The sequence below is a fragment of the Hydractinia symbiolongicarpus genome, chromosome 2 (assembly GCF_029227915.1).
Source record: "Hydractinia symbiolongicarpus strain clone_291-10 chromosome 2, HSymV2.1, whole genome shotgun sequence".
Taxonomy (NCBI): Eukaryota; Metazoa; Cnidaria; class Hydrozoa; order Anthoathecata; family Hydractiniidae; genus Hydractinia; species Hydractinia symbiolongicarpus.
Genome location: NC_079876.1, coordinates 19,839,210 through 19,866,824, shown reverse-complemented (window position 1 = coordinate 19,866,824; position 27,615 = coordinate 19,839,210). Strand labels below are relative to the sequence as shown.

The window sequence follows — 27,615 nt, the reverse complement described above, 5'->3', positions numbered from 1 at the left end:
TGTAATGTACTATGTTCAAGACGGACCTGGACGGGCTTTTGTAAAAGAGGAATTGATGTTAATACCCGAAGATACGGAATTACCTCCTGATTATGTGCAAGGTTGGTGAAAAGGGGGGCGATATCTTTACCTGTTTCTGGTAAAGATGATGCCGGGGATCGCGCGGGTCGGTCGGCAGATAGGGCCGCTATGGCTCAGTCTTGGGGGGACGATCGCGCCGCATAATGTCACAAACCGCCTTAATATTAATTTTTATCGTACCACACGAAATATGCGAGCGGTGTACATGCGCACATCACTAACCTTGATTTACGGTCCTTCTGAGGCTTTGAACCTGGTCCATTAGACTTTTTTCAAACTGGTTGCGAGTTTCGCTCTCCATCTTTCTGTCGGTTTTCGTCATCTTGTCCAGAGCTTCGTAGTATATACCGCTCAGGGTTTGGAATTCAATGTGACTAATGTCATCATTATTCAGAGCCCGCGAGACGGAGTTTTCAAACACGGCGATGGCGGACGTTGCAACATCATATAATTTCATGACCTTGTCAAGTTTGCTCCGATATCTTTTAATCAGAGCCATGACGGAGCCCGTGAAAATGGTTCCCGACAGTGCTACGGCTCCCAATCCGACGGAAGCGGGGATTCCGATGAGCGTAGCACCGGTTACCACCGAACCTATGCCCGAAGCGACGGTTAGGGCCGTGGCGCTGGCATTTAAAAGCACCAGTCTGTGTAGCGTCTTGTTATATTTCTCATATTTTGTATTGAACTTATCACGTAATTTTCTAAGCTCCCCAAGTTGAGAGTTCACAGTATTAGTATTAAACTTGTCCTGCTCGCTCGAATACTCGGGAGCCGTGGGTAGCTTCGGATAAATCTCTGCCATTTGGTTACTACAAAGAAAAAAACTTTACTCTAAATAACCTATATCCAGTTTATCCAGATCCTTGAGAGTTCTATGATACGTATCACACAAACTCTCAAAATCTGCTCTACAGATCCGAGTGTGCCAGAGTAGCGTTTTATCGAAAACATCGATGGCATTTTGTACAACGCGATATGCGGCTCTTAATTTGATAAGTTTCTCCCGATATGTCCTAACATATTGGGCGGTAACCGCATAGGAAGCCGAGCCCAATAGACACATACCCGAATTCCACATGTAATTTCCATGGGTACCGCCCAAATTTCTAATAATGGTCACCGCGGTCGCTATCGAGCCGGTAATTGCTGCGGTTCCGGATAATCCCTCCAGAATCGACCATATGATCAGAGATCCTCCGTTTTCGTGTGTCCTGTCTTGGAACTTGCCTCGTAATTTCACCAGCTCCTCAAGTTGGGAATTGGATATATCCGTTTTAAAAGTTTCTTCTCTGGTACTAGAACTCTCTGCCATTTCTATTATATTAGGAAAAAACTATCCTTTAAATAAAATAATGGCGGACATTGATATTGATCCGTTTGGTGACCATGGTCAACCCGACGAGGGTACCGATGACTCCACACCTCTGGTACCGAGGGAGCGCACGCGTGTGCAGATACACACACCTGATGAGGAGACATCATTCGGTGGAGAAACCTCTCTGCGCTCCAGAGTTACCAGTGAGCTGGTTAAATCGCTCTATGAGAAGCTACTAACTATATATCCAAATGAGAACCCGAGCGTGTTACATACCGATCTGTTTGAGTCTCGTGGTCGTGAATCATACTACAAGGGTGATAACAGACCGCTGACAAGTGGCGGATCTCTAAGGACCGTCGGCACCATTGCGGATATACTGGGCAAGAACAGGCTGCGCAATTTGGGGTTTGATATACCGAAAGGTAGTATAACCCCCCGACAGGCCGCTAGGCTAAACAAAATAGAAGAGAGACTACCGTCACCGGATAAAATAGAGAATGCGACCGATATAGAATTAGAAACCATGTCTGGAGATGTTGTGAACAGTGCGGAAGATTTAATTTCATTGGTCAAACAACAATCTGTAGACCATGAAGCAACCCAGACCGGTGATCTATTTGAATATCCTATGCGTGAATTGCTAGGATTGGATAGATCATTGAGAAACATAAGAGGAAGTCTTCAGGATGAAGTTGCAAAAAAGGTTCAGCTCGAACAGCATATTGACAGAGAAAAAAACAAGTTGGAAGAGATGGAAAACACACCAAATATGACCGAGGAACAACAAAATGAAGCGAAAGAAAGGTTGAAAGGTTTGCAAAATGAGTTGAAAGGCCGGCAGGAGATTATCGATATTCTCAAAGGTAAACTTAACAGTCAAATAAAAAGCATCAGGGAGACGATTACCAAAGTACTTGACAAAGAAACTACATTGGGTGAAAAGATACGAACGCTATTCCGTGAGCAGGGTATCACCATCGTCAGTGTACTAACGGCATTTGGTATGGTTATCGGCCTTCTAGTTGAAACTTTGACACCAGGGGGTGGGGGGTCATCCACCGGTAATACAAAAAATCATGAAAAAACCGAAGGTGGTGCTAGGGAATGGATAAAGAACAAGCTGAGCGCTCTGGGATCTCTCCTGGGTAGATTGGCCGGTGCCGCAGCTGCGTCCCTACCGGGTATAATCGGTTCCATCGTATCGTGGATCCTAAATAGAGCAAAGGAAGCGGTAGGTTGGTTGAGTCAAAACCTGTGGGCTTTGATAGTCGGAATCGGAGGTCTGATATACACCTACATGGTGACAAAGCGTTAGCGGATCTGGAATATATGTTACATGACACATGTAACATAATACCCGCGGCATAGTACTATTTTTCGAAATACCACACGGCACCCCCGACACCGATCATGCTTAGCGCGATAAATGCCAATTCCCGTTCATGCTGGCCATTGCTGGGTGTATAAAAGTCGCTCAATACGGGCTTGCGCGGAATATCTGTGAGAGGTGACCCTCCAAATACTTTTTTATATTCCCGCATCGCGTCATCCAGCTCCGTGAATTTACCCTCGGCCTTCTTCTCAAGTCTGAGCTGCTTATTGATAAAGTCAACCCTCTCCTGTCTTTTACGTTGCCATATAACCTGAGCCTTTTGCAGCTGCTCTATGGCCAGATCATGCCGCTTCCGTTCCTTATCTATCCTATCCTTTGATAAACTTGAAAAGAGGTAGCTTGATCCGGTGAAGGCCAAAGCGTTCGCGAAGGCACCTCCCAACATCATTGCAATTGAAGCCATGTTTATATAATCCGGTATAATATAGTGGCGTTATTTTAATACGATAGCTTCGGAGTCCATGACATCAGAGTCGTCTATGACATCAGAGTCGTCTATGACCTCGGTATCGATGTATTCCACCTTGGGTAAAATTCTCTCAACTTTCTTGCGCTGGCATAAAACCCAGACCAACCATTCCAGTATTCGCAACATTATATATTTATAGTTTCAGGTATAATTTTTTGCTTAACTAGATATTCTCTTGTCATTTCACTTGCGGCGACTATGGCTACAAGCTTTCCGGTATCTTCCAGGTCAAACTTCTGAATTGAGGGTGGTGTCATTTTTAATACCTTTTTCCCGAGCATTGAATAGCCTACAGCGAAAACGCATACGACCGATGCTTTATAAATATCGTTGACTATACTTTTCTTATCCATGTCTTATATTTACTTCAAGATTATAGTATCGCGATATTATCCCTTTATTCCATTTCAAGCTTACTTATTCTCATAGTTTTTTTATTACCTGAGTTACTTGGTGGGGTACCCTTCACCTTAATATTTTTGTCCTTATTTTTATAGACGAAATAAGCACCAATTAATACAAGTACTATCACCCCACCACCACCCATTATTGTGTAGTTCACTCCGCCGTGTTTGGGGCCATCTGTCACGGAATCCTCGATGACAATATCCTTAGGATCCTCCAACTGTGTCTGAGGTGCTGAGTGTGTCTGAGGTGCCGGCCGGGTTTGTGTCTGAGGTGCCGACTGTACCTCCGTTTGTGTCTGAGGCGTAGGCTGTGCTTGAGTCTCTGCCTGCGCCATGAGCAATCTTTTATAATCCTCCCTCTTTTTACGGTTGTATTCGGCCAGTCTCTTACCAGCCTCAACCTTTTTGGGGTTCTTCGTTGTCACCTGAACTGGAGTATCCGACATCTTTAGTATCCGTATCGATATTGTTTAAATTTTTTCCCGCGATATAATGCCTACCTGTTATTAAACCTACGCTGATTGGTGATAGTAGTGATCCGAACTTATAATATAGATCACATGTGAACCTTTGGAGTGCCGAGTTTAGGAACGGATCATTCTCCAGGTCATCACTCAGAGCCTTTTGATTTTTTATGCCCAGAGCCGCACAGGCACCCAGGGAGTACATGTGGATTATTGACTCCCCCAGAGACTTTACCATTTGACCTGACAGTTTAGCCTCGTATATGGCGAAAAGTTTATCCACCTCATTATTCCCGAGCTTCTGGATCCCCGCCTCCGTATACATCTTCCCCAGATACAGGATACTATTTCCGGTCAGCACGCACTCGAGCAATTTCTGTCTCTTCCCATCATCCTGGTCATCCCGTTCATCGATAAAAATTAGGTTGTCAATTGCTGTTTCAGCCATTTTCAATAGTGATAGGTATTTTTTAATACAAAAAAGGCAAAAACTAACCAATACCAGCAATAGCGCCACGGCTGTCACCAGTAATATGAAATTTATATATTCTATCATGGTATTGTAGGATAGTACTGTAGTTTTTCCTATAGATTTGTTACAAGACTCTTGTAACAAAAAATGCCCATTCTAGCAAATCACGTGAGTTCGTGGAGATTCCATCCTCATGACTAAATGTGTATATTTGCCATCTTTCAGCCTTTCCTTGACCTTCTGGATCTCCGACGATTCAATGACATCATTCTCTTTGTGGATGGTTGCGAGATCATCCCTGTCCTTCGGATACCACACATATAACATTTTTGCCTGCCTTCGTAAGTTCTTCGGTATCGCGGTGTATGATTGTGTGAGTAGCCACATGGTGTGGTTTCGATGCCGACCGCTGATGGCCAGCTCCAGAAGCGGTTGCCTCTTTTTGTCCAGTTTCTCATCCGCGATGATGTCGTCGATCAGGAATAATGTTTTGTACCCGGCACAGAAATCCGTCATCTTTTGAATCCATTCATACAACAAGCCCATGGGCTCAATTAGAATAACATATCTATCCCTCCAAAACCAGTTACTCCCCATATATGTCTTGTTCCATCTTAATGTTGGACATATAATCACAATGAAATCGAAGTGATCAAAGTATTCACTCTCTAGTAATGTTACAACACGTCTGGATTTTCCGCAGCCCGTGGGACCGACGAATAATGCCGTGTGAGGATCTTTCATGTAGTCCATCTTAATATAGTACATCCATAATTTCACCGTTTTGAATATTTAATTGAGCATCCATGATTAGATATATGTAGGCGTTTAAGGATCCCGCGGTTTCGGCCGTCTTTTCAACTTGCAGTGTGATCCCCTCGCTCGCATTTTCAATCCGTCGGCCGGTCCCGTGCAGTGAGTTTTCATCTATGGTTCTGAAATCCAGCCATAGAGCATATTTCGTGGTTAGGTAGTCCGCGACCTTCACATCATGTAGTTGCAGATGTTTCTGTATTTCACCGGCGTTACCATCCCTTTGTTTGCCCTCCGCGAAATACTTGCATATTTCACCATAATGCTCAAACGGTTGCATCCCCTGAGCGAAAAGTTGGTTGGGCTTACCCTCAACTATGGCGGATACCTTTTTGATCTTAGGATTGTAGAACCTACCTGTATCTCGTTTGTAAGCTTTCTCTTCCTCAAACAGAACCAATATACCCTTCAGAGACTTGCACGGTGTATTGAATGACCAATTCCACGTTGTGTCCGACTTATCCACCCTAATTTGTCTATGTCTCAAGAATCTGTCGTAAAGTACGGCCATGTTTTGGTATTCATTTGAAATGAATCTGGCGAGTGTGGGTTGTGTCACAATTTCATATTCGAGAGATATGTTGGAGATTTTGTATTTAGCATCCGGCGCGGGTGCCGATGTGGCACCGGAAGGTTTGGTTGGTGTTGATAATACTACCCTGTCATAATTGTTGAATGTTATCTCATAACACAGCCTATTACCTAATCCGGCCTGATAATAAGGAATCGTGCTATCCAACATTTCGAAATCAAGTGGTATGGTGAACTTATTTTTGTATGCATCATAAATAGCTTTGTCCGCTACCTCTGATGCGTCTTTATCCGCGGCTCCAACTCTCAGTTTCATACAGTTTTCTGTACACCCTTCATCAAAGATGATACTTTGTCTTATTGCATTTCTTTTTTCGGACTTGGTTAGCCATAAATCTCTGTAGCACCCGAAAAGATCAAAGTCATCAATGCTCAGAATCTCGGTACCCTCGAACTTGATAGCTAGCTTTTTAACAATTGCCCTCCCTATGTTAGAGACCAATGTTCTCTTCGTGTCGACTTTTGACTCGAGATCAATGTCGAAACTTATTTTCGAAGTACCGGGAACAATGACATCATCGTTACCTAAATTAGGGAACCTAATCAGGAGTAACTGGTTCTGATCAATCTCACTTGGGTTGTGAGTGACAATTACTTTTTGATGCGTTCCTTTTACGCCATGTGCGGTTCTAAGTGAACGCTCTGGGTTTAACTTTTTCCTGTATTCCATGCTATTCCATATTACTTTTATTTTATTTTACTTTAATTCGGTTAATGCTACGTTATCATCTGTCCGCCGTATCTCTTATGTGTAGGGTAACTGTTGTCTTCATACCACCCCATAGCACCTTACCATCCTGACCTGTGACTCTCATGGTAAGTGATTGAAGTAAACCTTTCTTTAGTTTCTTATATTGCGGATTTTTCGGTTCAATATATGTAAAATCACCACCATACTCGGATATATGATATGTCATCAGGTTGTTGCTATATTCACCATCTTTAAGATTTAACGAGTTATCCAATTCATTAAGATTAAAATGTAGTTCCGTTACACCCTCCATATTGAATATTTTACTCAACTTAGAGTTTCTAGCTAGTTGTGTTGATTTTACATCACCTCTCACGATTGAATTCAACTCCCTACCCGTGTAGTGCTGACCCTGTTGTAACCTAACCGTGGTAACTCCATCAGCCAAGGGTATATCTATTGGAGCTGTAGCTACATATGTGACATTATCCGAAAACGTCTCCACGATCGCAACCTCCTTTGTACCATGTGAGTTGTCTATCGGTTGATACAAATAGATTTTCTTCTCGCTATTTACGTCCTTTATTGTGATATACATTATTATATTAGAGATTGTGAATATATTTAAATCAAAGAATGGATGATATTTTCAGATATAATCCGAATGCGGCATATAAGCCAAATGGAGGGCGGGATCTTCAAATATTGGGCGCTAGGGATCTGTACAAACAGGCCATTATTGTGTCTGAAAGTGGCTCTTTCCCCGCTTCCTTTCCTAATATTTTTACCAATTATGAACTTAGTCATAACGCGCAACGTATGAGAATTTGGAATGATCAACCTTTTAGACTATGGCAAACCCAGCTAAATTTCGCCACTTGGTGTGCTTCAAGTGCCTGTGGGGTAAGTTCCGAACACCTGAAGGATGGTAGATCTATGGTCAGGTCAATATATCGTTTTCATGTGTATTATCACATTAGACGAATCATTAAGCGCCTACAGACACCTCTACCCTTTGAGGATAGCTTCAATCGATACGACAATCCCTATTCAAATGAGGAGTTTTTAAAAATCTGCGGCGATTATGGAGTTGATCCCAACCCCATGAAATACAGGGGTCAGAACTTTTTCAGCTCATATCAAAAAAGACGTAAAGAATATCCGACTCCGGGGTTAAGTTATTTCACAAACGACTCCATGACGCGGTGGATTGTGGAAAAATCCGATGGATTTACAAAAACGGGCCTTGTGAAGATCTCGAGCAGTGTCAGGGCCTATGCATATCTTGTTCTTAGTTCTCAGGCCTCGGCACGCTCCTCCATCCTTGGTAATGATTCAAGTGCTCTGACCGCTCAAAGAGTTTTTATGAATAACCTTGAAGACATTGTTAACCGTAGGGTTGATATTCAGGAGGACATTAAACGTTATCAGGATACGTTAAACTACGCTTCAAGTAAGGTTGATTATTCGGTTGGACAAGGTATTTATATGTTACCTAGTGACATGAATCTCAGAATTAAGACAGGGGTGGTAGGTTACAACAACAAGATTTTGATATCGGGTGAAGATCTTACCATTGGTATCAATCGAAAGGTCAATGTTACCGAATCGCATAAGATAACTAAAAAGAAGCCTGTAACACCCGATCATCCTGATAAACACATCACCGTACACCACGTGGATACTACTACAGATAAACACATTACTGCACCTTACCACAAAGATACTCCTCCTACACACGAAGATGAGAAGATCGCTCTTGTGATTGTTATGACAACGGGTTATTTCATATGGTATTTGTTTAGATAAAGATTGACGTCAATTAAATGTCAATCAAGCCGGAATAACAATAGAGAAACAATGCATTCCTTACATACCAAATATCCTTAGCAACGGCTACTTTCGTTTTAACTTTTTTCTTATGTAAACAACTTTCTGGTATGTAAAATATGTAAAATCCTATTGTTATAAGCGTTTGATTGACAGATGGTAGATAACAAAACTGCTTTCCGATAGAATCTATAAAGTGGTATAAAGAGATGTAATCGTGAATATAAACACAATGGCTTTTCCAACAGTTGAAGAATTTGAACAAAACATAGAACAAGTTACTCCGATCATAAAGTGGAGAGAGCTGCCTAAAAACGATATTTACCTTGTTAAATATGTGAAAGAGATGGAAATATCAAGACCTGGTGCTCTTTCTGAAAAAACTATGTATGCGGAGGTTCAAGATAGAATGGGAAATAAATATAAGACATGGTTGCCCGCAAGACTTTGTGATGAATTAAAGGATTATAGTTTCAAGGGTGATGCTTTTGTCAGATCAAATGGTCTCAAACAATCTCAAAATAATCATCAAAATCAATTCTTCAGTTATGACATTATGTGGCGCTAAACCTTGCAATGTTGCAATCATCTTTACTTGTTTCTGGTAAAGATAGACACACATAACACATAACATTATAAATTATAAGGCACGACAGATGAGGGTGGGTAGGGACCCATGGGGAGGGGAGGGAGGGAGGGGACACGGCGGGGGTTGGGGGGTTGGGGCGGATCCGGACATTCGTAGGTGCTAACGGATTTTATAGACTCTTCTATCGTTGATTTGACGTAGATGATCCATAATTTGACGTGGAATGGTAAACTGCTAAGGGGGTCTGTCCTAACATCCGCCTTTTCCTATCTCTCCAGGGCTATTCGCTTGTCACGAACGATATAAGAGCCAGTCGGCCCCGATTATGTTTGTTTCATAAGTCTCGAATAACATTTTTTAACTGTCATACATAAACCGGCATCCTGATTATGCTGCCCTGATTATGTATTTTTTGCCCTGTTTATAAACAGGGCAAACTGATGTACATAATCCACTACTGACTGCGCAACTGAGGAGCAGCAACACAACAGAATGAGCCACAACCCATTTTTGAAACACATAAAAAGGAAAAGCGAATTTTAATTAACACGCAATGGTCAGTATAAGAGCAAGCTATCCAAACAAAATAAAAAGCCATGCTACTGAGCTAAATTTATGCATACACCACACTGCAAGAACCAGGAAAAAGTACACAAGGGTACATGAATTAACGGAAAGGCAACCATTGCCCAATCTTTTAAATAACCTCTCAGATGAAGATATCGTTACACTCCGTTGTAAGTTTATTATTAGAACACCAAATATGGAATCAAGGATTCAAAGCCATAGTTTAAACATCAAAACAAACCCCACGTGCGCGCGGGAAAATCATATCATCAAGGAAATTGAGTTAGTACATATTTGAAGCTAGTCCATTTTTTAAAACGTTTATTTACTTTGTGCTGGGTGCTTGTTGTTGGCTAAACTATTTGTTGTAGTTAGTTTGTGGAAGAATTAGTTATGGAAACAGAAAAACAGGTGAGAAAAACTGTATTTTCTTTATGAAAGTTGTGTCGCCAGTCTTTTTTTCAATGAGTGTTTTCTTGTTTGTAGAAGAATCAAGTTCGAACGTTATCGTGGAGAAGCTTTTATACAAAGCCATTATAAGGGAAACTAGAGAAGAATTAGGTAAGGTCTCTAAAATGTAATTTTTTACTTCATAGACACTGTCACAAAATGATCTAGTCTTTTAAAAATATTTTTCACAAGGTTGCTTGAAGCAAAATATAAAGTCCATCAGAGGCTTATTTTCAAAAATCGACTTGGACAATATTAAGTACATGCTTATACCATACAACGACGGCGGCACACATTGGATTTTGACAGTTGTGGATGTGAAAAGTGGATCAATCATTGTACTCGACCCCATGAGAACCGACTACAATCCTAATCTAAAATCCCATAGCGATGCGGTTACAGTGGCAATGAAAATTCTCCAAAAGAAATTTTGGAAAAACTTAGCCAACATATCGATCAAAACAGAAGAACATGTGATGCAGAAAGATGCACGCAGCTGTGGTGTATACTATTGCTTCTACGCGTCAAAGATAATGTCAGGTGTTTCATTTATAGGATGTTTATGTCAAAAATATTATTTAGTACTGACTTGTCTAAGCCAAATTAAGAAATGAAGACGTATAATTTAAATTCCTTCGAAAGTTTTGTTAATAAAATTTTATGACTTTCGTTAAGGTGGCAAGCTAACTGACAATTGCGATCCATTGGGCTTTAGAATCCATATATATATAAGACGATATATATATAAGACGATTGTCGGATGTCGGAAATTGTATATATTCCATCTGCACGTACATGGAAGAATATTCAGAAAGAACATTCAATGTGTCGGGTAAGTGTACTTATATTCATTTTTATGAGTACACAAGCAATCAATTGTCGTAATGAGTTCGAACTTTTATGATTCTTTTTCTTGATTTCAGGCATGTCTAAAAAAACCCAAAGACAACGAAATTGACTGGGTGCAATGTACACGATGTCCGCAATGGTATCATTGGAAATGCGCTTCGTTTACGGCGGAACAAGCCGATTTGGCAGTCAACTCCCGTTGCTGATGACATTTATCTGTTATTTCTAGTTATTTCTAGGGACCTTACACTATTTTTAATATTTTTAAATGTTTTTTAGATCATCATCATTTTGTTGCTTAACTGAATATAAATAAAAATAAAATAAAATGATCTACCAACTATCTAGTTAAACTTTTTAAAACAAAAGATAACACAAAATACTTTGTTTTTTTATATATATAAACGTATGGGAGTGTGGTGAAAAGAGATTCGTCTTATTATTATAAGAAGAAAAAATTAACTTTATTGTAAAATATTCCAATTCCTTTTTTTTTCTGCTTTTCTTACTACACGCTACGCACCAACCTCGTCTCCAGGCCCATTTTTCTCCTTCTGACAATCTCGGACGGCGAGAAGAAATGACCCTGGGCCACACTATTCAGTTCTGCTATCTGATTGGTTTCTCAAGTTTCCGTTAATTATGAAGATAAATTAATTTATGCGTAAAAAATTGAATAATAACAGAAAAACAATAATGGCGTCTAAGTTTATGTGCAGTCATGGCTCCATTTTTTTAAAATTTTTTTTGGACGCACGCACCGTGGGCTTGGCCAGATGCGCTTTAGGGGCCTTAAACAAATGCGTGCGTAGCCAACCTCGTTCCCAGGGCAATTTTTCGCTTTTTTGATATCCTAAACGGCGCGAAGAAATGACCCTGGGTCAGGCTGGTTAAAAACAGCACGATTCGTGCTGATTTTTTATTTATTCAAAATTTGGTCATTTTGTTAAGAATTGCATGCGGACCGCCGAGAACACTCTATTGCAATAGTTTATGTTTTATTTTTAATCAGAAACAAGTTAGCTAGCTAAAGTGTTTGGAGTTTTTACTTCGAGAAAATTTGATTGCAGTGTTGCCTTCGCTTTTTTTGGCTACATACAAATTTTAAAGATTTATTTATTTTAAAGTTTTCAGTCATCTATAGCTAGCTAGCTAGCAAAGGCCTAAGACGTACTTTGTGCAAACCAAGGTAGTTATGATTTTTAGCGATCTTTATTTTATATTATGGTTGAAAGTGAAAGTACTTTTTGTTAGATTGCCGCCATATTTGTTTTTGTTTGCTAGACTCTCGGTGCCGTTTAACTAGAACGGCATTAGGACTAAAGATGGTAGAGTTAAAAGTGTAAAAGAAGAAACACGTGTTTGTTGATTTTATATAGAAGAAAAACCATTTTCGTATTTGTTTATTTTATTACCCCCAAGTGGCTGAAATGGCTGAAATGTTCACAGGTTATGGGCCCAGTCCACCAAGAAACCAGTGGCAGAACTTGATTTTTGATGGGGATGAACGAAAATTTGGGATATGGGAAACAAAGATTTTAGGTTACATAAGAGTCAAGGGACTTAAAGACACTTTAGTTGGAACTAGTTGTATCGAAATTGATCCAGATAAAAATGAACTTGCATTTGCTGAACTTATACAATTTTTAGATGAACGTTCTTTGTCAATGGTCATACGTGAAGCAAAAGATGATGGAAGAAAGGCGTTCAAAATACTAAGAGAATTTTATTCAGGAAGTAGCAAACCGAGAATAATTACCCTATACAACCAACTTACAACATTGTTGAAAAGTGACAATGAATCAGTAACTGATTATATGATGAGGGCAGAAAAAGCTGCAGCCACATTGAAAACAGCTGGTGAGAATGTCAGTGATGCTTTGTTAATTGCAATGGTACTCAAGGGACTCCCCGATCAGTACAAAGCTTTTGTTGCTATTATAACACAATCCGAAACTGTAGACACATTTCACAAATTCAAGCAAGCTCTGAGAAATTTTGATGAAACTGAAACTGCCCGATCTACAAAACCAGAAGCTAATAAAAATGAAGCTATTATGAAAGCACGAAATGAATATTTATCTAAACAACTCATTTGTTACAGTTGTGGAGTTGCTGGACATAAAGCGAATGAATGTCGGCGACAATGGTGTACCGTTTGTAGATCCTCATCGCACTCGAACCGTAACTGCCGAAAACAAAACCGTGACCAGGCCAAGTCGATGAGTGATAATAATCAGAGTCATTCTTTTGCATTCAAGATTAATGATGACTTTAGTATAAAAATTAATGGTAGTGAGACACTACTCGTGGACTGTGGAGCAACAACCCATATAGTGAATTCTGAAGAAAATATGATTGAAATTGATAACAACTTCAAACCAGCTGAACATTATATAGAATTGGCAGATGGGAGCAAATCAAACAATGTTGCCTTGAAAAGAGGAACGTATGTCACATACTTACATACAGAAAGTGGAGAACTAGTTAAAGTTAACCTTGAAAACGCACTGTATGTACCAACTTACCCTCAAAATATTTTTTCTGTTCAAGCCGCAACCCGTAAAGGTGCTGTTGTCAACTTCTCCAATGATCATGCTAATCTCATTGCCCCAGATGGAACAATCTTTCCAATCGAACAACGCCAACGACTATACTTTCTGTACAAAAATAATGTGAGCCAAAAACGCATAGAAGATTTGAGAACATGGCACAGAATATTAGGACACTGTAATATTGATGATGTGATAAAATTAGAATCTGTAGTTCAAGGAATGCACATCAGTGAACGAGAAAAATTTGACTGTGAGCGACCTCGTCCCCAGGGCTTGTTAGGCTTTTTATATTTGGACGGCCTGAACAAGGCCCTGGCCCTGGCTGGTCACGTGCCGACAAAATACCCACGTATGGTGGGTATTTTGAAAATAATTATTTTGCTCGCTCTTCCAACGCACACGGTAAAAATATACACAGGCAGTCGAGACCATCATCAAAAATACTTATTAAATGTTTTAATCTCGGCGAGTTACAATTTTAGTACGCCAAATGCAGAAAATGGACAAAGTGGTGAATTTATTTAGTCGTATTCAAACTTCACTTGAATGTAATAATGTGGCTGGCTTTTTCTTAAAACCTAAGCAAGTTGCCTGTTGGGAAAGCTTGCTTAATGGCCACGACGTACTGGCTGTTCTTCCAACTGGATATGGGAAGTCTTTGATATACCAACTGTTGCCTGATTTTCTACCAAGAAAATGTTCTCAAAACATTGTAATCGTCGTGACTCCATTGACGTCAATTATTGAAGATCAAATAAAAACAATGGAAGCTCAATGTGTTCCAGCTGGCGTTTTAAATACAGAAAGAGAGGAAACTAGTGAAATTATCAGCTTATTTAGCAAAGATATCACTCACAAAATCCAAATAACAGAAAATGTGAAATTGGGGAAGATCAAGATATTGTTTTCTCATCCAGAGTCGATTTTGAGTGCAGAAGGCATGAGATTGCTAAAAGTCCTATATTCCGCCAAAATGTAGCTGCCTGTGTAATCGATGAAGCACACTGTGTTGAGTTATGGTAAGTTCTTACACATCATAATAAAAAAACGCAGCTCATAAATATACACAAGCTATAAATATTTTTCACTTTTCATAAACAGAATAAAACTGTGGATACAAATATGTATCAAAATAAAAAAACGCAGCTCATAAATATACAGCTACAAGCGATAAATATTTTTCACTTTTCATAAACAGAATATATAACTGTGGATACAAATATGTTGTTACATATAAATAAAATTTATTTTAAAAATGTATGTGTTATACCTTAAATGGAAGAAATTTTGACAGAAAGAAAATTTGGCGGATTTGACAAAAAAATTATCTGCCAAATTCCATTTTAATTTTTATTCACACAATTATATTCCACCAATTTTTTTTTCCTCTAAAAATTTATTCCTTCAAGATATACAATAGATATAATATATCTAAAAAGTAAAAAACTAGGTAAAAAATAAAGCTATAAAAAATCTATAAAAAAACAAGTTAAAAATAATGACGTGATAAATATATATATAAATATATATATAATATATAAGTTAACAAACACATTTTTCTCTTTATAGGGGCGAAGATTTCCGTAAAAGCTTTGGCGATTTAGCTACACTTAAAGCATTGTTCCCAACAGCAGTTACGTTAGCCCTAACAGCAACAGCACCACTAGCAATGGTTGAAAAAATTACTGACAGTTTATCTATTTCCTCGTGCAAAATTGTCCGGAGCAGTCCAAATCGTCCAAATATAAAACTAACTGTACGAAAAAGAATGCCAAATAACTATAGCAAAGCCAGTTATGATGAAATTCTTTTGCCAATGACCAAAGGACTCAACAGACTTAGAGAAAAATTTCCAATGACTATTATATATATGAAGTTAAAGTACTGTGGATATGCATTTAAGTTGTTCAATTCGAAAATTAAAGATCCGTTTGTTGGTGAAAATTGTGTTCCGGCCAACAGATTATTTGCACAATTTCATGCACCCACTACGAAACTAATGAAATATGACATAATTGAAGAAATTAGGAAAGAAAATTCAAACATTCGAGTAATTTTTGCCACAGCTGCACTTGGTATGGGTGTAAATATACCACATGTTACAAAAGTCATACATATCACACCACCAGCTACATTAGAATCGTATTTACAAGAGTTTGGTAGAGCTGGTAGAAATGGAAATTCCTCTTCTGCAATAATATATTACAATAACTCTGATATAAGTGAAAATAATAAAATTATGTCAACTGCAATGAAAGAATATTGCACAACAACAAATTGTTTGAGAAAAACTATTCTCACATATTTTGGATTTTCTTGTCAAGCACAAGTTTCATGTTGTTCTAATTGTAATGGAGATGAGAATCATTGTGAAGACAAAGAATTAAACCACATTGAAAAAAAAACTTTCAGACCACTGGATGGTGTTAATTTCGAAAAGTTACGAAAAGAACTATTTGAAGTAAAAATCCAATCTGAATTAGCGTTATTCCATGTCTTACCGCAACAAGAATATAATTCAAAATGTATTGAAGACATCTTACAACAGTTACAATATATAAATACCTTGGACGATATGTTTGATAAATTTGGTATTTGCGATGAAACGTATTCAAAAAAAATATATGACCTTGTTGAATGTTATGCTCCTAGGTGTTAAAAATTTGTGAGGTTATTTTTTAAAACAAGGATATGAAAAAACTATTTTTATGCAATATAAACACTGACTTTTCTGTATATTTTATTAAGGAGCAAATTTGACAATTTTTATGTCTCTGGTCCATCAAACTTAGAAAAGAACTCTGGTCCATCAAACTTAGAAAAGAACTCTGGTCCATCAAACTTAGAAAAGAACTCAAACAAAAAAAGCTTCCACTTGTGAAATTTCAGATGCATATCTTTTTTGTACGTTAACTCGAATTAATATTTTTTCTCACTTTTAAAGTATATAATATATATCATAACATAAAATTGTAAAAAATATTTAAAAAAAATAAATGCAACTAATTTCAAACTAGTTCATCTCTGTGTTTTTTCAACCAATTGTGAAAATCTGTCACGTTCATATAGCGCAAAGGTGACCTTTTTATAGCTGGGAAACTGTTATGGAAACGACCTGATGAATGGTGAAAAGGTTTTAGTTCGAGAAGATCTAATATCATTTCATTCTCATCTTCAAAAGCATCACTGGTGCTATGTTGTGTAGAGGATCTGTGTATACTAGCATTTTTGTCATAATTTTCCAGGATTTCTTTAATTCCGTTAGCAGCTTTAGTAATTTTAGTTATAGATGATATTGTCTTGTTAGGACCCATTCTCTGAACTATATTTTTGGAAACTTTATTCACAATCTCCTGAGCAAGGTCGTCTTCAATATTTTTCCCCTTACCGCCACGCCAGTTGACAAAATTCCCCCACTTAAACTCCTCAGATAATCGTGGTGTCAGTAAACACTCAACTTGAGCAATGCTGACAAACATTTCCAGAGCATATTTGCTGTAAGAACCTAAAGATTTAAACACATTTAAAAGCATGTTTTGGTTGATAAGAGTACGGTTTCCATCACCTTCTTTTGCTGCATCCTTGAGTTGCAGAACCAGAATCGTAAGAAATATTACGCAAAAACCATAATTTTCAACAAAATCATCACCATCTCTTGGTGGGGATTTCTACAGCAAGTATTCATCTAAAAACTTTGTCAATATGTTATTCATATACGCGTCTTTCTCAGCATCAGATTTATGAACAAAGTTAGTAGGGAAAGGGTAAACAGATGGTTTATCCTCCAAACTTTCCATTCCAAAAAACTTCATCAGTGCAACAACAATATATGCACGTCCAAGACTGATAAATAATTCCTCACAACCATCAAAAGAATCGAGTACTTTAGCAGGAGTAACATTTTTTCGACGAAGCTTCTCCCTAAAATACTTTATCGTTCCATTCTCAGCAATGGATTCAGGTTTATGCAAGAGGTGGTATGAATATTGCAAAAGAGCTGCTTTGGTATGCCACATTACTGGTTTAAAAGGAGAGCAGTGTTCAAATCGATGGCTAGGAGTATGTGCACCAGCTAGTAAATCTTTTGCACCAGCAAATCTTACACGTGTTAATTGATCGCCACCAAACACAATTTTCATTTCTTTCATGGGATCAGAATCTGTAAAATTGATGTGTGCAAATTTCTGACCAGGGTTGGCTTGGAAGGTTTCAAGAAGTGGTCCATCATCAAGGTTTGGCATGTTTTGCAACATGCCTGTTTCACGGTAAATTTCTGCGATCCATTTTTCGTACGTTCGAAGTATCTTTACACAATCAGCATAGTGTGCTTCATTTGCATTAATGATAGGCATAGATGCAATGAATGACCGTTCCCCCATTTCGTGGCTATATTGATGATCAATGTGTTGTGGAACAAATGATTTCAGAAATTTGAACTTTGGGAAAAAATCCAACAAAATACGCCCAACCAAAATTTTTGAAGTTCTGATATATTCCCTCCACTCTGCAATGTTTAATGAAAATGTACTCAGTGGTAATAATGCAATATCACGTTTTGGATTGTCATTATCGAGATGGTCAAATGATAGACGGTTTTCAATCAAATTTGTGGCAAATAGATGGAGATCTTCATTTTGATTGTTTTTATGCATATGACCTTTGAGAATTCTTATGTCCCAATTATCTCCTGTCCCTCGAAACACAGCTCCACCTTTAACTTTATCAATGACACCATCACGAAAATGACCACCAATCAAATCCAATAAAACCTCTCTTCTGCTCGGGCACAAGCAAACACCTAATCTTTGAAACCGTATCTGCAACTAAAAACAAAAGCCAATATAAATAGATTATTTTCAACAAATGAGGCTGTAGACTACACTTTTTTATAAGAAACTGGAAATTTGGCTTCAGCCCTTGAATTGTTTTTTTTTTTTTCACTTGTTCAGCCTTACTGATAAGGCTGAACAAGTGAAAAAAGGTACTGATAACTCAATATTGAGAAAATTAAAAAAATAAATTGATAGATTCACAGGTCTCTTGCTGAAAAGCTTAAAAGTAATGTGAGAATAAATAAAAATCAGTTCAATTGCTTACACAAAATCCTTTATTATTATATTATGTATATACATACCTGTTTACTGCAACCACCTTCTATTAAAAGAGTGGTGTTAATTCTTTGAAATAAACTTAGTTCGTGCCAACGTGACTGCATCAGAATTGAGTAAATGAAAGCATATTTTATTTCACTCTGCCTGTTTTCAATATCACCAGCAATTGTTTCCAGAATATCGACAAAATAGGGGATTTTCAACATCTCAGTTTTGATATTTTTGATCTGCAAATTTGAAAGTCCATCATAGGTATTGTTAAGTAAAGTTGAACCATTTTCATCTCTCCTGCATAGACTTTTACATGCCATATTCAGATCAGAGAGTAATAATTTGACAAAAACATCTTTAAAACCAGGTGTCTCCCACATTAATTTCCCAATAAAGGGTACTTCTTTTGTGCCAAAAACATTGTTCAATTTTTTCAAAATACTGTCACTTGATTCAATATTCTCTTTATCAATGTTATCTGCACTTTGTACGTTTGTTAAATCAAATAATTTCTTACGAGAAGGTTCATTTTTGCTTGTGATTGTGTTACAATCTTCTGGTAGCAGCATTCTCTTGACAGACATGTTTCGATTAAGTTCACCTTGGACGTTGTGACAAGAGTTCCTGTACTCGTCAACCTTGGTAATAAAAGATTCGCATGTTCGGCAAACGACTTTCGTTATACAGTCATGCTCGTTGATACCTATGCCACACACTTCATGCACTTTTGAAGCAAGATTTTTTGCCAATCCAATTTTAGAAAAAATTTTGATTAGGTGTCTCTGCTGAGTGAATTTTCCACATAATCTACACACTCCCTGTTGCGAAACATTTTTTCTTGGATAAAACTTCTTTGGTGTTACAGCTGCTGCTATGCTATGTTTGCATTCTCCATTTTCTGAAAATTTAAGAATTAGAAATATTACAACAGAACAAACAAAACTACTGTAAGGGTTTTACTGACAAGGATTTGTATATATTGTCCATACACAAGAATATCATACAATAATGATGAATGTTGAAAGTACAGTGAGAACACAAATTACAAAGTAATACTTTAACAGAACACAAAATGGTACATAGCCTAAGGTTCCTGTGTAGGATACGAGGCCTACCCATATTCAATGCAGGAACAAGAAATCATAAAGCAAAATATTAAATATTAATAAGAATTTTTAAGTCTACCCTAGCACACAAGATGATATGCACTTACTTTTCCATAGCTAAACATTATGTTACATATAGCTAGCTATATATGTATGACAGTTTTGATCGCTTGTGAAGTTCGTTCCTTCTTCAGTTCATTTAACAGTGTGAGTTTTTAGCAACACAAGATGCTCAAACCTGCTTTCAACCAGTTATTGTTAATCTTCTTTCTGGTAAAATACTTTCAGAACTGTTGCAGTTCCATATCAAAAATAATGTTTTTCCAAAATTTTGAATCTAGCTACATTTAGCTAGTAGAACAACATCAAAAACCAAACCAAACGCAACACCCACAAAATAACAGCCACCATTTTTAAAGAGCTACTTTTTGAATTGCTAATCCGCGGTCCATCACCACGAAAAGTTCTCGAATTTTGATTTTTTCTCGCCACATAATTTTGCCTCTAATATCACTCGCGGGACGCGTTTTAATTATGCGAGTTCTTACGGCCAATCAAATTTGTCACGTGACCAGCCAGGGCCAGGGCCTTGTTCAGGCCGTCCAAATATAAAAAGCCTAACAAGCCCTGGGGACGAGGTTGGACTGTGAGGTATGTACACTAGCAAAGCAGACCAACACTCGTAATCGTCAGCCAGACATCCGTGCCACGACTCCTTTCGAACTTGTACACACCGACCTAGCCGGACCAATAGAACCAGCGTCACTGAATGGCTTCAGATATGCTCTTGTTAAATGATGATTTCACAGGATGTATGTTTACTTATTTTTTAAAACAGAAATCTGATGCGTCCCGTGCATTAGAAAAAATTTTAGCAGACATAGCGCCCTACGGCAAAGCTCAAACAAAGTGGACGCAATTGGCACCAATTGCTGCATGATTTTTTATGTGATATTGGTTTTGTCCAATCTCATGCCGATCCATGTGTGTTTGTTCGTAGACAATGTGGTTATACCATTGTGTTACTTGTTTGGGTGGATGACATTATTATTACATCAAGTAAGGACGAACTGCTCAACACTGTCAAGATCCAGTTGAAGAATCGATTTAATATGAAAGATCTTGGAACACTCTCATCGTTTCTTGGAATTGATTTTGAGAGGGGGATTGACTACGTCACCATGTCCCAGTCCCGTTACCTTAAAAATGTCCTTATCCGATTCAGTCTCAATGATTGTAAACCGAGGAATACCCCATGTGAACAAAACCCTGCCGCATATATATTAGATGAGACCAGTGATACTGAGAAGACCGATAACGACACCAAACTATATCGTCAAATGGTGGGAAGCATTGTATATGCCATGACTTGCTCCCGACCAGATTTGAGTTATGTTGTAACTAAGCTGTCTCAACACTTGTCAAAGCCTGAAAATTCAGACTGCATTATGTTAAAACATGTATTTCGATATATAAAAAATACTGTGAGTTATACATTCACTTTTCGTAAACTAAACCATAAAGAATTTCGTCTCTATGCATTTTGTGATGCTAATTGGGCTTCTTCTTTGGATAACAGAAGAAGTATTACCGGTTATTGTATCAGCATCAATCCGAGTGGGCCACCTATCAGTTGGAGGTCGAAAAAACAAGCGTCTGTGGCACTTTCAACGTGCGAAGCTGAATATATGGCCCTCTCACTAACAGCTCAGGAGACCGCCCACCTAACACGACTTATCAAAGATTTAACAAATTTTCACCTCAAGCCGCCTGTGATTAAAAATGACAACCAAGGTGCCTTAGCGTTGTTAAAAAACCCCGTAAAGCACATGAAGGCCAAACATATCGATATCCGATACCATTATATCAGAGAATGTTTTCAACAGAATCAGATAGCTGTAGAATATATACCTTCAAGTGAAAACAAAGCGGATATATTTACAAAACCGCCAAAGAAACATTTGTTGACAATGTTCAAACAATATTTATTTGGAGAGTAATTTTTAATGAGAACTTTACGTCAAGTGGGGGTGTTAGATTGCCGCCATATTTGTTTTTGTTTGCTAGACTCTCGGTGCCGTTTAACTAGAACGGCATTAGGACTAAAGATGGTAGAGTTAAAAGTGTAAAAGAAGAAACACGTGTTTGTTGATTTTATATAGAAGAAAAACCATTTTCGTATTTGTTTATTTTATTACCCCCAAGTGGCTGAAATGGCTGAAATGTTCACACTTTTAGCTAGCCATAGAATTATCAGAGGGTTTTGTGATTAGAATTACACTGAAGATGCCTAGCTATAGCTAGTTAAGTTTTTAGTATTTTATAGGAACATGCAGTCTTTCTAATTCCATTTTTGTCTTGCAGGCGACTTATTGCCGACATAAACCTCTATAAACCTAAGTTGAGGCATCAACGTAACCATGTGTCAGATACAGATCAGATATAAACGTTTAGACGTATATAATAACTCGCTCCTTTTGTCTGTTATTGTTGTTGTAACATGCATATAGCTACACCTAGTAAATAAAATCGTATTGTCAAAATTTTTTACCTAACTTGTTATTGCTAGGTCAAAATTTATAATTGTCTTTAAAAAAATCTTATCGTCCTGCTTTAAATGCCTAAATTCTGAAATTTGGAAAGTATAGCTATTACAGAATCATTTTTTATGCTAATCCCATCAGACCAGCCTAAAAGCATCTCCTAACAAGTTTTAGCTCAATATCTTTCTTTTTCATCTTTCTTTTTCATCATATTGCACTTTTGGTTTTTCACAAAATGGGTCCCTGGAAACTCATTTACAACTAAATGGCCACTACGGTCAAACCAATTGATTTTTTTGAAAAAATTTATGTTTGTTGCTTTATTAAGAGATTAAAAGTCATAAAACATAGGATGTTACATTTCATGCAGTCAGAGAAAATTGTTATTTAATCTGTAATCGATTGTTATTTAAAATCTGTAACCGATTCTTATTTAATCTGTAACCGATTAATTAAGACTGATTAAGGTACGTACAGATTAATTAAGCGTATAACTATTTGGTTAATTAAATAGTATGAACTTCTTAATCCAGTTTTTTAACCTTTTTCAACCAAGTCAGCAGCATGTGATTTTATTTTTTTGTTTATGTTTATTTTTTATTAATTTATTTTTATGTTTATGTGTTCTGCCTCCTTTAGAAAAAATATTAGCTAGAGTGTAAAAGAAGGTCTGTTCGGGAGAAATAGGATTAGTTATGTATACCTGTATATACCTTGTGTTGTATTTGAGCTAGCTAGATAGCTGCTAAACATGTGTTCGAGCAAACCTACATTGTGTTTTTTACTACACCCTGTGCACAAAAGCTAGCATAGCTAGCCTTTCTAGCTTTAGTCTAGTAGCTACCTCCTCAACTGCACTGCAAAAAAAACAGAACCTTACTTTAACAGTCTCTAAATGTACAACTAAAAGCTATTAAATTTTGTTTGCACGTTAAGCTATATTAACAATGCCAAATATTTTGTTTTTCACAAAAATAAATTCAGTCCAGTAGCGTCCCTTTCGCACATAAACTTAACCGCCATTATTGTTTTTCTGTTATCATTCAATTTTTTACGCATAATTTAATTTATCTTCATAATTAACGGAAACTTGAGAAACCAATCAGATCTCAGAACTGACCAGTGTGGCCCAGGGTCATTTCTTCTCGCCGTCCGAGATTGTCAGAAAGAGAAAAATGGGCCTGGGGACGAGGTTGAATGTTGGTTATTAGTTATAAAAAATGTAGTGTTGCCAAGCAGAGCAGAAATGCGTAATAAGAATCACGCCATTAATTTTTAAAATACTAGGTTTACCACAAAGCTATTTGTAATGCATTAGATATGCAGTAACTTTTAGTGTCAGGATAAATAGGTTGCACAACTTTAATGTCGTAGAAAGTGAGATGTGTTTTGGATAACGTAGGAATGATTGCTACATTATAATTTTGTGTCACAGGAAGTACACATTCTCTTGTTTCAAATACTTCATATGAACAGTGTCATGTTACATGCATGCTCTACTCGAAATGTAAAAGCAGGATTGTGTATGTTACATCACAGTCAACATTATGAAAATGGAACAAAATTGGAAATAAATGATGTATTTGAAAAAGTTTATTCTGATTTTTGAACCTTTCTCTCATTTTCAATTTCTGTACTTTCCAGATTTATTGTTAATGGATGCATCTTAACGCCCCTGTTATTCTTGTTTCCCTATTATTTTCAAAAGGAAGTTGTTCAAAGTGTCTAAACCGACACGAGTATTAACACAAGAACTGTGACTTAGATCAGTGAAGCAATGTTTAAAAAAGTACAACCAAGCTTTAGCTTCTCTGGATTGCAAAGAATTATCAATTTTTTCAAGGATGAGTTGGAGCATGAAACTGCTATCAAAAAAGGTTTCATATTTAAGCTTGGTTCTCACTATGGGCTAACGATGAGCTAACCATAGTGCGCATGACGCGCTAAGACCTTAGCCCATAGTGTGAACGTAAAAGTACCTGCTTAGCTCACAGCTGAACTCATCGTTAGCTCATCTTTAGCCGATTTTTTGAAATCAAAATTTTTTGATATTTTTTTTCCGGCTAACAGTGAGATAAGCTCACTTTCAGCAATCATCAAAGGAAGCCGACATAAATCGTGCCCAAATCGATTTTTTTTTTAAAAAAAATAGTAGTATGTTTCGTTGTGAAAGGTCATTTTAAAACTAAAATGGCTGTTAAAATTAAAAAATTTACGTTTGAAGAAGATAAAGAAGAGTTGACGTTCAGGGTGAAAGATTTTCCCTGCGTTTCTGACCCAAAGTCGTTTCCTTTTTCGTAATTTTGTTAATACGAATACGAAGGCTCGAATACACGGAACAATTTTACAGATCAATTTTCGAAAAATATTATTTTTCGGAATATTGTTGAAAAAAATACACACAAAAATTTTAGGTCAATAATTACTTAATTCTTAAATTGATTTAATATTTTTGTATACATACACGAGACAATATAAAGAACAATCTGAATTTAATTTACCACAACATCAGGCATGAGCGACAACGAAGAAGAAACAATTTTGTGCTCCTTGATCTTTTCAAGCAGTGTCATTCTTTCACATGGCAGAAAAGTTAGGAAAAAAAAAACTGTATGGGTGAAAGATTTTCATACCAACTGTTTGCCAAGAAATTTATTTGTCTTTCAAGGATCAATACTTACATCTACCTAACACCAAAGAGGAATGGATGTCGCAAGAGGAAAAGATTCGAACGCGTTGGCAATTTCCAGATTGCATTGGTGCTGCTAATGGGAAACACATATCTATTCTACATCCTAAGGATTCTGGGTCAGAATTCTATAATTATAAAGGATTCTTTTCAATTGTACTTCTCGCTATAGTCGATCATGATTATAAGTTTTGCTTCGTGGATGTTGGCTGCCAGGGAAGAATAAGCGACGGCGGAGTTTATAGAAACAGCTATTTTTACAAAGCTTTAGAAAATGGTGACTTAAATCTTCCCGATTGTAAGCCCCTGCCACAGTCTCCTGATCCAAACTGGGCTCATGATCAGAACAACGAGCCTATTCCTTACGTCTTTGTTGGAGATGATGCGTTTCCATTAACCAACAACTGCATGAAACCTTTCGCACAAAGGAAACTTACACCGAGAAATAGAATATTCAATTACCGTTTGTCACGATTTCGCCGCATTAGTGAAAACGCGTTTGGAATATGGGTGAACCGTTTCAGAGTATTCTCCACCAAGCTCATGCTAAGTCCTGAAAAAGCAACTATCATTACGCTTGCCTCACTCGTTTTGCACAATATGTTACGAGATTTGTCGAAAGAGAGTTATACACCTCAAGGGTTCATCGACTTTGAATGCGAAAACGGAGAAGTTGAACTTGGGCGCTGGAGAGAAGGAAGCTACACCGAATCCATTATTCAGAAATTGCCAGTGAACAGAAGTAATAGAGCGACCAACTCAGCTGAGTATATCAGAGAAGTGTTCGCAGACCACTTTTATAGACCAGGACAAATACCATGGCAATCAGCTATAAACTATTGCTGGTTATTTTTTTTACCTTTGTACTAGAAAAAGAAACACGTATACAAAAATATTTTATTGGAATAATCCATTGTTATAACTGCTGTAACTGTTGTTCATAAACACAGGTGATCCGAGAGGTGAAGAAGAAACAGAGCTGCTTGACGAGGAAGAGTGACGTCGTTTATACTTCAGTGACGTTGCGGAATGTTGCATGTTCAATTTAAGCATGTCTTTTTCTTCGCCATTCGGAATACTTGTTAATATTTTGCACAGCAATTCACAAAAAACTTCATCTTCCGTTTTTTCTTTCCTTTCAGCTCCTCCGTTTGACCTTTTTTCATTTAACTTTTCCAAAGCTGCAGCCGCAGAATGCATAACTTTTTGCGCTGTCTCCATGCTCGAATCGCGAATCTTCTTTGCGCTTTTTGCTGAGGGTGGATTCAAGACCTCGTACGTTGAATTTTCATCGGCATTGCTGAAAGTTCTTCTTGGAGTAAACGAATCATTTAAAAAGTGCAAAACTTGAAAGAACTTCCAATTACTCTCGTAAACATCATCAGCTCCAGCGCCACTGGCCTTTGAAGATTCGACAGATCTTTTTTGACCACCATAGTATGTCTTTAGATTCGTGAGTTTATCTGCAATATCTTTCACTGCAGCAAAAATACCTTGGTCTGCTAATTCTTTCTGAATTTTTTCAAGAGATTTTTGTCGTGTATCACGATTAAAATATTGGCTGTTTCTTGTGTTGTAGAGATTATCGTGATTCGACGAAGTTTCAATAAGAACAAAGATTTCGTCATCATCCCAATCTCTTTTTTCGGATGACTTTTTTGAAGGTCTGCCACGTTTTTTTGCAACCACAGCTGTTTCAGGTTGTGCAATCTCCTCAGCTGGTTCACTCCGTTTTTGCGTGTCCTGCGAATTGTCATTGTCAGGAATTGAGGATCTAAACAAAGTTCCAAAAAGCTTTTTGTACATTGAAAACCTCTCAGGAGACACAGCATTGTGGTAGTAACAACCTCCCAGTGAACGAAGAATTCAAGTTTCGAATAGGAATCGCGACAACGTCATTTCGCGACGTTGCACGTTAGGTGGAAGAGAGCAACGTGTAATCACGAAGAAAGTAGAGACAAAAAATAGAAATACAAAGTACCTTAATTCAGTTTGCCTTGCGACTTGATACGATCTAAACGTACTTGGTAAAACAAAATTATCTGACATGTTTAGTCGCGTTTCTCTTCATTTACTCTCTTTACGTGCATAAAAACATTTGAAATGAATGAAATACCGAGCGTGAGTTTCGAAAAAAAGTGAGCAGCTGGCGGTTTCCTTTGAAATAATATTGTTCCGACGAAAAATTGATCTAATAAAATCAAACCGGTTTGATTTTATTAGATCAATTTTTGAGTGTTTTTACGTCATTATGACATTATCGTTCTGTTATTTTTCTACGATATATACGCAACAATGTTAGATCAATTTTAGTTCAATATTTTATTTTGAAAATTGATCTGCAAAATTGTTCCGTGTATTCGAGCCTTTACGATAATTCGGGAAGACTAACACTCCATCGCAGCTTATTTAGCGATCGAAGGAGGTAAACATCACACTTTTATAAGAGTTTATTAATGAGAAAACACGTTTTTTTGTGATAACTTTTCTTGCCGCGTTTTGTTTTTAATGAGAAGTACACATAAGTTGTATCTTATTATTATTAACATTTCCTGAAAATTTGAAAGAAGTTGATAGGACGGAAGTTAAAAAACGGGAGAAAACACGCTTTCGTCTCTAACAAACTCTCATAA

General features: G+C 37.4%; 5 protein-coding genes across 5 annotated transcripts; 3 read left to right on the top strand and 2 right to left on the bottom strand.

Annotated features, from left to right (window-relative positions):
• The first annotated feature begins 9,246 nt into the window (after positions 1 to 9,246).
• On the top strand, positions 9,247 to 12,385 carry LOC130629987 (uncharacterized). Its single transcript, XM_057443379.1, has 4 exons — positions 9,247 to 10,249; positions 10,331 to 10,678; positions 10,814 to 10,970; positions 11,062 to 12,385. Exons 1-4 carry the CDS (start codon positions 10,123 to 10,125, stop codon positions 11,069 to 11,071), a joined length of 642 nt encoding a protein of 213 aa, XP_057299362.1. The 5' UTR covers positions 9,247 to 10,122; the 3' UTR covers positions 11,072 to 12,385.
• A 2,042-nt stretch (positions 12,386 to 14,427) lies between these two features.
• Positions 14,428 to 16,262, top strand: LOC130629984 (uncharacterized). The gene is made up of 2 exons (XM_057443377.1): positions 14,428 to 14,561; positions 15,112 to 16,262. The coding sequence occupies exon 2, from the start codon at positions 15,212 to 15,214 to the stop codon at positions 16,199 to 16,201; it is 990 nt and encodes a 329-aa protein (XP_057299360.1). The 5' UTR covers positions 14,428 to 14,561; positions 15,112 to 15,211; the 3' UTR covers positions 16,202 to 16,262.
• Positions 16,263 to 17,195: 933 nt separating this feature from the next.
• LOC130629981 (uncharacterized) lies at positions 17,196 to 19,467 on the bottom strand. Its single transcript, XM_057443374.1, has 2 exons — positions 18,677 to 19,467; positions 17,196 to 18,365 (listed from the first exon to the last, which is right to left on the bottom strand). Exons 1-2 carry the CDS (start codon positions 19,226 to 19,228, stop codon positions 17,211 to 17,213), a joined length of 1,707 nt encoding a protein of 568 aa, XP_057299357.1. The 5' UTR covers positions 19,229 to 19,467; the 3' UTR covers positions 17,196 to 17,210.
• A 1,052-nt stretch (positions 19,468 to 20,519) lies between these two features.
• LOC130629914 (uncharacterized) lies at positions 20,520 to 22,196 on the top strand. The gene is made up of 4 exons (XM_057443290.1): positions 20,520 to 20,659; positions 20,751 to 21,746; positions 21,840 to 21,875; positions 22,115 to 22,196. The coding sequence occupies exons 1-4, from the start codon at positions 20,520 to 20,522 to the stop codon at positions 22,194 to 22,196; spliced, it is 1,254 nt and encodes a 417-aa protein (XP_057299273.1).
• A 3,683-nt stretch (positions 22,197 to 25,879) lies between these two features.
• On the bottom strand, positions 25,880 to 27,210 carry LOC130629986 (uncharacterized). The gene is made up of 2 exons (XM_057443378.1): positions 26,964 to 27,210; positions 25,880 to 26,756 (listed from the first exon to the last, which is right to left on the bottom strand). Exons 1-2 carry the CDS (start codon positions 27,029 to 27,031, stop codon positions 25,880 to 25,882), a joined length of 945 nt encoding a protein of 314 aa, XP_057299361.1. The 5' UTR covers positions 27,032 to 27,210.
• Between the last annotated feature and the right edge of the window lie 405 nt (positions 27,211 to 27,615).

What these genes read in the sequence shown, in the direction of transcription:
- LOC130629984 (XM_057443377.1), top strand. Translation starts at nt 15,212, where the DNA reads ATGGTTGAAAAAATTACTGACAGTTTATCTATTTCCTCGTGCAAAATT.
- LOC130629981 (XM_057443374.1), bottom strand. Translation starts at nt 19,228, where the DNA reads ATGTCTGTCAAGAGAATGCTGCTACCAGAAGATTGTAACACAATCACA. An exon ending in AAGGTGGTTGCAGTAAACAG is followed by an intron (nt 18,366 to 18,676) that starts GTATGTATATAC and finishes TTTTGTTTTTAG; the next exon opens with TTGCAGATACGGTTTCAAAG.
- LOC130629914 (XM_057443290.1), top strand. Translation starts at nt 20,520, where the DNA reads ATGGCTTCAGATATGCTCTTGTTAAATGATGATTTCACAGGATGTATG. An exon ending in AAACAATATTTATTTGGAGA is followed by an intron (nt 21,747 to 21,839) that starts GTAATTTTTAAT and finishes CCGTTTAACTAG; the next exon opens with AACGGCATTAGGACTAAAGA. An exon ending in AAGATGGTAGAGTTAAAAGT is followed by an intron (nt 21,876 to 22,114) that starts GTAAAAGAAGAA and finishes TTTGTCTTGCAG; the next exon opens with GCGACTTATTGCCGACATAA.
- LOC130629987 (XM_057443379.1), top strand. Translation starts at nt 10,123, where the DNA reads ATGAAAGTTGTGTCGCCAGTCTTTTTTTCAATGAGTGTTTTCTTGTTT. An exon ending in GGAAACTAGAGAAGAATTAG is followed by an intron (nt 10,250 to 10,330) that starts GTAAGGTCTCTA and finishes ATTTTTCACAAG; the next exon opens with GTTGCTTGAAGCAAAATATA. An exon ending in CGCGTCAAAGATAATGTCAG is followed by an intron (nt 10,679 to 10,813) that starts GTGTTTCATTTA and finishes ACTTTCGTTAAG; the next exon opens with GTGGCAAGCTAACTGACAAT.
- LOC130629986 (XM_057443378.1), bottom strand. Translation starts at nt 27,031, where the DNA reads ATGTCAGATAATTTTGTTTTACCAAGTACGTTTAGATCGTATCAAGTC. An exon ending in GCAAGGCAAACTGAATTAAG is followed by an intron (nt 26,757 to 26,963) that starts GTACTTTGTATT and finishes AACTTTGTTTAG; the next exon opens with ATCCTCAATTCCTGACAATG.